The sequence below is a fragment of the Paramacrobiotus metropolitanus genome, unplaced genomic scaffold (genome assembly GCF_019649055.1).
Source record: "Paramacrobiotus metropolitanus isolate TYO unplaced genomic scaffold, Prichtersi_v1.0 Parri_scaffold0000476, whole genome shotgun sequence".
In the NCBI taxonomy this organism is placed as follows: domain Eukaryota; kingdom Metazoa; phylum Tardigrada; class Eutardigrada; order Parachela; family Macrobiotidae; genus Paramacrobiotus; species Paramacrobiotus metropolitanus.
Window position 1 is genome coordinate 7,548 of NW_026570696.1, and position 10,644 is coordinate 18,191.

General features: G+C 42.8%; 1 protein-coding gene across 1 annotated transcript; it reads right to left on the reverse strand.

The window, feature by feature from the left end:
* Nucleotides 1-4,943: 4,943 nt before the first annotated feature.
* Nucleotides 4,944-6,985, reverse strand: LOC129602456 (uncharacterized). The gene is made up of 4 exons (XM_055501473.1): nucleotides 6,500-6,985; nucleotides 5,930-6,007; nucleotides 5,635-5,848; nucleotides 4,944-5,332 (listed from the first exon to the last, which is right to left on the reverse strand). The coding sequence occupies exons 1-4, from the start codon at nucleotides 6,620-6,622 to the stop codon at nucleotides 5,184-5,186; spliced, it is 564 nt and encodes a 187-aa protein (XP_055357448.1). The 5' UTR covers nucleotides 6,623-6,985; the 3' UTR covers nucleotides 4,944-5,183.
* Between the last annotated feature and the right edge of the window lie 3,659 nt (nucleotides 6,986-10,644).

The window sequence follows — 10,644 nt, forward strand, 5'->3', positions numbered from 1 at the left end:
ATTCATAAGCGTCTATCCATCTTTATTAAATTTTAGCATCAGGGATAATTGATGATGCGCTTGCGCATGCTACATCCATATCAACCCTTCGTATAAAGCCGCATCAATAGCGGATATGAGATCAAATCGTGAATTCGCAGTTCTCTCGGCCAGTCGTCGGGCGCGTCTTTTCAGTGAAAGCAGTTCTTTTTTTCAAAGAATTCTAAAATCCGTTTTCAAATACACTGGCCGGCATACGATGAATCTGCCGGGCTTCTTCTCTGGAAAAGGTCATACACGAATGCCACAGCAAACGATCCGCAGTTTACACCAACTTTTTTATTTTTGCACGTTCTCGTATCGGACCCGCAGTTGCTCTTCCGGCTCATCACGGCCGTACAACTTCCAGAGTTCCAGTTCGGCTTGGTCAAACACAGCACGTTTCTTGTGCGTCTGCATCCTAGATTGGCGTGAAGAAATAATTCACACCGTTAAAGTGCGTAGAAGAAGATCGTAGTAGCAGCAACATATTTCCATGTATTACTTCTATTGGGAGTTTAAAAACATTTATGTGTTATGCAGACAAAAGTGGCGTGCAAAAAATACGCATTTAATTGTACATTAATTTTCTTTCGCTAGCTATAACGTAGGCAACGAAGATAACACGGTTGCTACCGATGCCGATAAGTCCGATATCTGCCTATTAAGCTGAGCGAGTTCTTCAACCGTTGGTTTGTCTTTTGTGTGCCATTTAATACAACGCTCCGCCATTTAGTACATTCGTCATTAATTCGCTTGGTGTCAGGCCTAAACCGGGTGGTATTAGAAGGGTATTAGGTGGTATTAGGAGCCAAAGGTGGTATGCAGAGGAAAAATTTATGGTGGTATGCAGCGACAAAAGTGGTGTGGAAAATCTGATATTAGGAGCCAAAGGTGGAATAAAGGTGGTATGCGGAGCCGTCACCATATTATTTTGTAAAATACATATTTTGTACGTGTTAGACACCATGTTTTTACATCAGTGTACGTCAGATAAAACTGGGCAAAAGCGTAGTGTGTTTAAAAAACACTCCGTTCGCCAGCTTTCGTGGATATTGCTTCGGTAATTCGAAAAAGAAAAACACGAGAGCACGCCAAATGCTGCTCGTATCTCTGGTTAAATATTTATGATTTATTAACATGGACGCCAAAATTCCTACTATTATAATTATTATACTAATATCCGCAGAATATATTTCCTCATCTGGTTCATTTCGTTTAATCCGTCGAATGCTGTTGGTGGCGTTTGCCCTTAGGGATTTTTGTTTTTTGGTTGGTTAAGTGTCCTGTAGTTTGCAGTTCGCACTCTTGGAAGGCGGCAGTGCGAAATCTGCTTTGGAAGCAGTTTCGAACGCAGCAAAAATAATTTCCGATGGCGACAAGACGTCTTTATCAGTCTGATCGGGGGAACATTTGTGAAAAACAGTTTCCTGTTGGCCGTTAGTTGTTATTAAAAAGAGCCCGATTATTTCGCCGTATAATTTGCAATAACTCGTCGTTATGCACAGTGTCGCAAGCTGCGACATTGCGCATAACGACGAATTATTATCCAAATTATACGGCGAAATGATCGTGCTCTTTTTAATGATACAACTAACGGCCAGTAGTGCAGAAACACTGTACAGTGCAGAAACAATCTGTAAAAATCTAATGTCGCGAATTTGTAACTGGAGGTGCCAAAACTGAAAACATACAAATTACAAAAAACCAAGACCATATTGTTTTGGTATTAAATTTAACTGGCAACAACCCAATTATAACTGACAATTAAATTTGAACCAGCAACCTGTTGCTGTACATCGATACATTTCGTCCCCGTTGTCACACAGATACACTCCATCTTCCATCCATTTCCATGACAATCCCGGCTAGAACGGCATACCGGCGGTACGCCTCTGAAACACCGTACCGCTCCATGACGTCCGCATACTTAGAATGCACCAGTTCGGTAACGCGATTGGCGAAGCCGGTGTCGGCATCCCTAGATTTCGGTTTGATATTCAAAAATTCGCAGCGTTTGCACAGTTTGCTTCAACATCCGAAACATGGTCTTGCTCATCTCTGGCTCTTGTTGGCAAACCATTTTACCATCTCCCGGGAAGGAACCTCGTTCTTTCCGTACTCTAACGGTCTCTCGTGTAGCTTTTTGTACTCCGCCTAAAAACAGCAGCTGACACTTCGGCCGCCCGACATTTCGGCCGCCCGACATTTCGGCCGCATGATAATTCGGCCGCCCGTTCAGTTCGGGCGTAAGAAAACCTAAGAAACCTTAGAAATGCTAAAAAAACCAAAAAAAACCTTCAGTTCGGGCGTAAGAAAACCTAAGAAACCTAAGAAAAGCTAAGAAAACCTCAGAAACCTTTGAAAAGCTAAGAAAACCAAAAAAATCTAAGAAGACCTAAGAAAACCAAAAACCTGAGAAAATTTAAGAAACCTAAGAAAACCAAAAAACCTTCTGTTCGGGTGTAAGAAAACCTAAGAAAAGTTAAGAAAACCTTGGAAAGCTAAGAAAAAACAAAAAATATCAGGGGGCCGAAATGACAGGCGGCCGAATTGTCATGCGGCCGAAATGGCAGGATACCAAAATGGCCCTATTGCTTTCGCTTAACAAAAAGAACAGAAAGGTTATTACATAGCAGCGCTCACTCATTCCCACGACATCATTCTTGCGGGAAACTGTATACAGATAGGTAATAGCCGGTAATTAATGCCATAACTGTACAGAAGTATTCGTCGTAACTCTACCACGTAGTGGTTTTCCGTAGTTGGTGCCCTTTTTGCGAGCAGTTGAGTGACCGCAAAAGGATTGCACCGAAGACGGAACGCCGCTCACATTTCGATACAAGTAAGTCTGCAGTTAACCTAACCATAAGCGTCTGCGAATTACTGGAATTGTTGTACTGCAGCTGCGGTTACAGAATGTGCAATAAATATTTGTAAAGCACTTTACACAGCTAATTCGGAATCGATTGGGAAACCGGCACGGGTACTACGTAGTGTATTTCGTTAACTTCTTACTTTGCCAGAAACTTGGCAACCTGCGTGGTGTTTGTTACCGCATGTACTTAGTTTTTGTTACTGAAGCTTTTTGTTACTTTTTGTTTATTTTAATAATTATTTTATTTATGCCGCTTCACTTTTTTACCGGACATAGCAAAATACAAAAAAATAATCAGTGGTCCGTGTATTGTCAAAATCGATGCGTACTTTGCTAATGTTATGCTAAAACTGATCGCGAAAAAAGTAGATTAAAATGTTGGCGAAACGTATGTAATAAGTCCACTCGAGTAGTCTGTAGTTGTACTGTAGTCGAGTAATAACAACTAGAGTGGGATGCAAATTTTTCACTTATTTCGTGGTTAGCACACGAACGCCGTGCGATACCCTTCTTCCTGTGCACAGTCTACATACAGTAACATACATTTACAGTACTAGTAACATATTATTTTACTTTCCCATAATTACAACTGACATTCCGTAATAAAAACACGCGCGAATACCACTAACAAATTCGCAAATTCACAGAAAACTAACCCTACTAAAACATAAAAAAAAACCCAGCAAAATCAAACAAAATCAAGTAAAAGTATGTAAGTAAAAACTGTAAAAGCACTATGAGCAAGAAAGCATTGGCAACACCGTACTGGAAGACGTACAAACGAAAGTTCAGTGTAATCAGTTGACAAAAATAGCCTTGTGTAATCCGAGTCACCGACTATAGAGACCATCACACTGTCCGTTGCATTGCAGCTGCCCTGGTAGGTGCCGCCGCCTCGCTTCATAATCGGAGGTTGTGCGGGCGCGGTCGGCGCCGGCGCCATGAACAGACGCGAAGGCGTTGTCGCCCGGTGCATCCTCCACTCCGCATTCCGCTATGACCTTTCAACACATCAGCAGCACACTTCTGTGTCGCACTATTGCAGCTAATTTATCACATATTTTTAGCTATTGGTATGTCCAATTTACTAATTGCTAGCAGTTGGTTTACCATAGCACGCGTAGTCTTCACCCCCGCAACCACCAGCAGACTCCTTCGGGTCGTTGCTGGCTTGATGCGCGGCCGCGCCGGGTGTGTACATGCCTGCATTTATCAATCAATTTAACGATAATAACAAATATTATGTATTAATCAGTACTACAGGTCAGCGCACCTTGGATCCTGGATGGAGTCGAAGAACATGACCTCCTCGGATAGGACATATGCGCCGGAATATCGTCGCACCCGGACAGATATGTCGACACGTCCGCCGAGGTCACCGCCTCCTTGTCCGGGTTGCTGGCGTCTACAGTAATATTAGTAATAAATAATAGTGATAAAATTAAGCCATCATAAATCATAAATCATCATCATCATCATGATTTCTCGCCTCTCGGGCGTGTTTTTTCGTCGTGGTGCGCTGGATGGTTGTACTACACGCTAACCTGGCGTGAAAGTAAAGGGAATGCAGAGGACGACGCCGGCCGGTGCTGCTGAGCCACGGACGGCCGACGTAGCCGTAATGCGCACCAGCCCGATGCTCAAACGGTCCTTGTCTGGCGCACAATAAAGCAATTTCATAATGTACTGCACAGTGTACACTGCTTACGTATAAACATTAACAATCCTCCAATTCAACTACATCAGAAACTGCAAAAATAAAACTTACTTCGTGCCGGTGTTCAGCGCGCAGAGCGGCTCGACGGCCAGATCCTGGAGGTGCTGCATAGTGCGGGCGTGGAAGAAGCGCGCACTACGCAATACCTCCAGGATGTTGTCCAGTCGTAGTGAGATCAACACGCCCTGCACCACCACCACCACCTGGCGGATGGCGCTGTCCACCCGCGAATGCGCCTCAAAGCTGCTCTGCAATATCGAGCACATCGCCGTCTTATTAACCAAAATTCAAAACCAGGCAGTTTCAGATAACCGGGTAAGTTCTTAACGTTTCTTTTAACGACAAATGCCACCGGAAATTGTCAGCTTTTGTAAGAAATTCTGTTATATGGTGTTATCGAAATTTTCCACACTAAATCATTTACAATAAGGATAAACCGTCACTTTGTTATGTACTGCAAAGTGCAAACTCATATTCGCGCCTAACAGACTTCCGATATCAAGTTTCAATACTTACATAATTATTTCAGCTACAACGAGTTTATTTTCCGGAATTAAAAACTCGTGAATCTTATTCGGGCAACCGGCCCACAGTCCCGCTGTTCATGGCCAGTCGTGCCCCGGCTTCGGTGGATGCCGGAGATGCGGGCATAATGTTTCGAGCAGCAACACTAGCGACACTATCGTAGTTGAGTGGCTTGGTGTTGGCGTATTGCTGTTCTGGAATCAGATGACGTAAAATAACCAAACGTAACACAGTACTTGCAGAAGGAAAATAATTTAAAAAACAATGTTATGTCTAGTTTTTTCCCACCTGATATGAATACAAATTCAGCTAGCAATGAATTATGAATGTACGGAAAACTGACAATAAATGTAAGAATTTAAGACAGAATGCAAGACCGATACTAACGGGCAACTAAAGGTAATTTTACACGCCATTCTGGGTACGTGAATTGCAGCCGGAAAAAAACTGCAGTTATCAATTAATAATTATTAATTAGCTTTCTCTCTATGCGCACCTGAAACCGGAACGCAGTCGATGCAGCGCAGACGGGGAAGCTGTCTACGGCATCGTTGGGCCGGTTGGCATCGGTGCCGGTCACTTTGCCGCGGGAGTGGCTGATCGTGCCAGTTCACGATCAGCCACTCCCAGATACCGATCCACGCGATTTCCGGGCGCCGGTGGGGGACACTTGTCTTGTGCGGTGTTCCGGCATACTCCGCCGTGGAATCCTAAAAGACGGTATTCGTCGGTAAATCGTTCAGAATAACGCGAATATGTAACTTTATGCGAGAACAGTACGAATCGTTTACTATGATCGGGATTGGTAGTTGTTCTGACGGACAGTGCAAATCTCCATCGCGGTTGCCGGAGTTCCCAGATGCAAGCCGCTAAAAGATAAAAGCCAACGCTGAACAATTAAACTGCACATCCTAACAAAAGCCTTACAGTCTTTGGATGAAAGCGAGTTCAAACAATAGCTAGCCAGCAGCTAAGCAGGAACGAATAATATTAATTATAGTATAAATTATAGTCAAAGATTTATTATTTAAAGAAAGTTAAACCACTTTACACCTAAAAAGTACAAAGCAGAATTCGATTGCGTTCAGCACAATGGCACTTAAACTTTGTGTATAATTGTTCGTTTCTTCCGTGTGTGGCGCATATACCACGCAACGATAAAATGAAAAACGTATCCAGAATTATGAAATCGACATCCATACATGCATACATACAGATACATGATCCAAAGTCTCTGACTGATCTTTCAAAAACGTTACAGAGCCATCACACTACGATCACCTAATGATCTGGCCGCAAAAACAATCAACGTTCCTTTACCCAAGCAAACTTCTGTGCAATTATACCGCATTCTAACCGACCTGATTATTTTCCGTTGACAAATTTTTCATCCCGTTGCCGCTAACAATTTGACCGTGCCGGCCAACGGCGCTGCTGCATGAGGACCCGCTGATTCTGTGCGAGTTTGGAGAGCATCTCGTCATGAGTGGAGAGAGGTAAATGCAGCCGCTGCGTGCGGCTCACATAAAATTAAATTTAAAGAAACTGGCTTTGCCGAATAAACTATAAGCCATGACACTACGTTGCCGAACATAATCCAAGTGGCAGGAAAAAGAACCAGAGCGACAACAGCCATATCATAAACAAAATATTAAACACCTGGACAATTCGTCCAACGGATTAACGATCTCTTCCTGGTTTCTTACAACAGCCGGCTAATAAAACGAATTCCTGAATTAACAGCGCCCACTGATGGCAGTTAATAAGCAACAATTCGTCAAGGTTTAGTAGTTTTGAAAACGTTGACTTGTTCTGGTTTTAGACTTTACAGCAACTTCCAAGTGAGATGTCGGTATTTCCGAAAATACAACATACAATGATGCAGTGGTGCCTCACGTCATTGTAAGCGACATCGGCCGTGGCTGCTCTACGTATTGCACGTTGACGTAATCATGCTACGTCACGTCACTTCACTGGAGCCCTGGTGGCCTGGTCTCTAGGCAACCGTGTCGCTGCGTAAGCGGCACGTCCAGAGATTCTCAACACATCCAGATCAGTAGTAACTGACAACGAGCAAATGATTACACCCATTCAAAGTGATATTTTCGTTCACGTTTATGATTTAAAGGCTGTTGGCTGTTGCGCTTATTAACATAGTTCCATTTTGTGACTACCGTACCGTACAGTGATTTTTTTTATTTTATTTACATTTCATCTGCCGCTAGTGTAACTTTTACTGATTGGCTAACTAATGGCTATCTTCGCAGAGTTAATGTTAACAGATGACCTTTTGTTTTTGGTGATTGGGATATGCGATACTCGGATATTTGTGCATTTTAGTGTTTTTGTCACCTTTTTTGTGCACTTCTCTCACGCTGATCTGATTATTTGCCGACAAATTACAAGGTATGCAGGACAACTCGGCAAATCGAGAAATAATTTTCTAGTTGTTGTACAGTTCCGAATTTCCAGTATAGAGTGACACTATGGAAAACACCTGAGGTGAGAGCACATTCTACAGGGCGACAGGGGTCCTCGTACGAACACTGTCGGAGCCAAATTGATACACTTAATTAATACTAACTTAATACGAATATAACAAGGTGAAGGCCCCGCATATCACCTTCATACCACCGTTCGCTCATAGTACCATCTTTTTACTACCTCGTAACCCCGACACACACCTCTGTTGTCTTCGCACGCCACAATTTTTTATTTTTTTATCGAAATGTTTTAGGAAATAATATATTTTGGGGATATTTGAATGATTTTCCTGATAACAAACCAAGAAACATTGGTTGACCAATGCCGTCCTCGCACAAAATCGCATACAGCCAAAACCGCTCAACGTAGGTTGCATTGTAGGTGGCATTAAAAAAATCACTTCCGGTGTTTGTTCGTACTGCTTCTTCATACCGCAGCTTGCATTATTGCAACACAGAGGCTTTCAAGTTGCAATCTTCGTATTTCTTAATCTTCAGATTTTTTAAAATATTACAGCAATCTTTTATTATTTATGGGAAATTAAAACAAAACCAGTTTGGCAGTATGCGGAGTCATACGTGGTTCATGCTCCTATCAATTGTATTAAATTACACGTAATTCCTTTTTTTGTGACAACTGAAGCGATCAGGAGAACGCTAGCGCTCTCAGTTATTTTATATTCCTTTTTGCTTACATGAACGGTTTTATATTTATTTCAATATATTTGCGACTTTACACGAGTCTGTTTTACAGATCCCGGATTTTCAGTTTGGATTCGTGAACGAATCCAAAGTGAGCCACGGTGCCACCTGATGCGGCGCGCGGCCCGCCTCAGTCATCGTTCGGGCGTAATACAGTATAATTTATACAGAATTTAACCTCATCAGCGGCATTTTGTAAACTGGCACCTTCGACCTTTGCCGATCAATATCAACGAAAACGCGTACGCAAAAAGATCTATGTATAAGCTACTCTACGGTTCGGCTTCGGTAGTCACTGCGATCGTTCTTTCCCAGTCGACGAGCACCGATCTGCAACTTGGGTGAACTGCCAGAATGCCGGCATCATTTCTCGAGATGACCGGATGCTACAAGCAGTTTCTGTTTGTATGGGATCTTGTTCAGAAACCGCTCTCGTGTCTCCTAGGAAGGAACCTCTCTTCGTACGTATTCTGACGGAGTCTGGTACAGCTTTTTGTACTCCGTTTAAAAACCAGCAATTTTTGTAAACGGAGTACAAAAAAACGAGGTTTCACAAGATGAGCGGACGCTTCGTGTTTTCGTTCATATGGGTTTTTGTTCATTACTCGCTACCACGTCTCTTGATAAGGTACCCCATTCTTTCCGTATTCTGACGGTCTTTTGTGTAGCTCTTCGTATTCCTGCTAGAAACAAGCAACCCTCGCTCCACGAGGGGAGCGAATGTTATGTAGCTTCTTCCGGATGCTTGTGACAAACCGCGTCCAACGTTCTGTCCAGATATGTTCGAAGCCCGTCTTGTCCAACGCTTCCTGATAAGAGCAGACGCCGGAATAATAAACCTAGGCCTTTTCTAAACGCTGCTGATGCTTTTCTGGGCGTCACTTGCTTGACCTGTTTGTGCTCGAGAAAGTTCTGTCAGAACGTCCTTGCAGCTTTTTGGGCCGTTCGCTCGTGCATCCAAAACTTGCTCCATTTCCTGATCAATGATGTATACGGCTGACTTCTGGCACAACTGACACGGAAGCGAGGCAGTAAGGAGGCTCACCTACTTATTCGAAGTCGTACCAACCCTATGGTAAATAATCTGCGTAAAATGCGCGTTCAAGCGGCAGAACACGCGGCTGTTCAGCTGTTTTCCAGTCTTCTACGATCTTATGGGTTAATAGGCGGTAATCCACGTCAGACGCGCGAGATAGGACAGACGCTTACTACGCGCTTCCATAAGATTAATTACTATTGGATGGTTGGTATCATCTGATTGGTTGATAACTCGCGGTTTTTATTGACTGTTTACTAGGATTCTGATTGATTCATTATTTTCATATTCTGCACAAGATTCTAGTTTTATTATTTTCATATTCTGCACATGATACTGATTTCGTGATTTCGTACATGATTTCGTATTTCATTTTATTTTTTGCTGTACCAGCCATGCATATTAATCAAATAATATACGTACATTAACAAAAAAATGAATAGTAATAATTCCAGCAAGCGATCCCCGCCGGCACGACTGGGCGTCGTCGGCGGCAGCCCGCGCTACTCCTCCTTGCTCTTCGTCTCCTCCACCAGCCGCCGGCGCTCCGTGTCCTGCTGCTTCTATGGTTACGTTGTGGTACTTCGTGTTTGTTGCTGGATGTGTCCAGTTAAACGCTTTCTTGATACTAGTAATTGTCTGGTAAGTTTCGCGTTACCCTACTCAACTAATTCGCAGTTTATCAAACAGTCATTTCTTCCGGAGCGCTATACAACGCTGAAAGTCGGTTTTCCGTATTTGGTGCCCTTTATGCGAGCACTTTAGTGATCACAAAAGAATGCACTGGAAAAGGAACGCCGCTCACATTGCAATAAGTCTATATATTTATTTTGTATTAGCAGTAAGTAGTCATGTACCCTGTAATAATATTTAAAACTGCATAACTATGAATGTCTATGATCTGTGCGGTTAACGGTACGATTACTGAATGTGGATAAATATTTTTAGAGTACGGTACACTTTTAAGCGTTTGAAAAGATCACCTTGCCGAATGGTTTGCGAGAGTACAAGAGATACGGTCTCGAAACTGTTTTTTAATTCAGCGGCGCATCAGCATGGCGTCGTTGCGCGAAAATGCATTCGGTGTTCTGAAAATGTTTTATACTGGTAGAAGGCTGGAGGAAGCATATTACGTTTCGAAAATAATTACGTGAAGGTTACGTTTCAAAACTGCAGTTCTTAACAACCGGTACTCGCATAATAAAAATCCATCTCGGGAATATTCACTGTTCATAGTTAATTTAAAACTTAAAACATACCGAGTAGCATACAAATTAAGTACAGT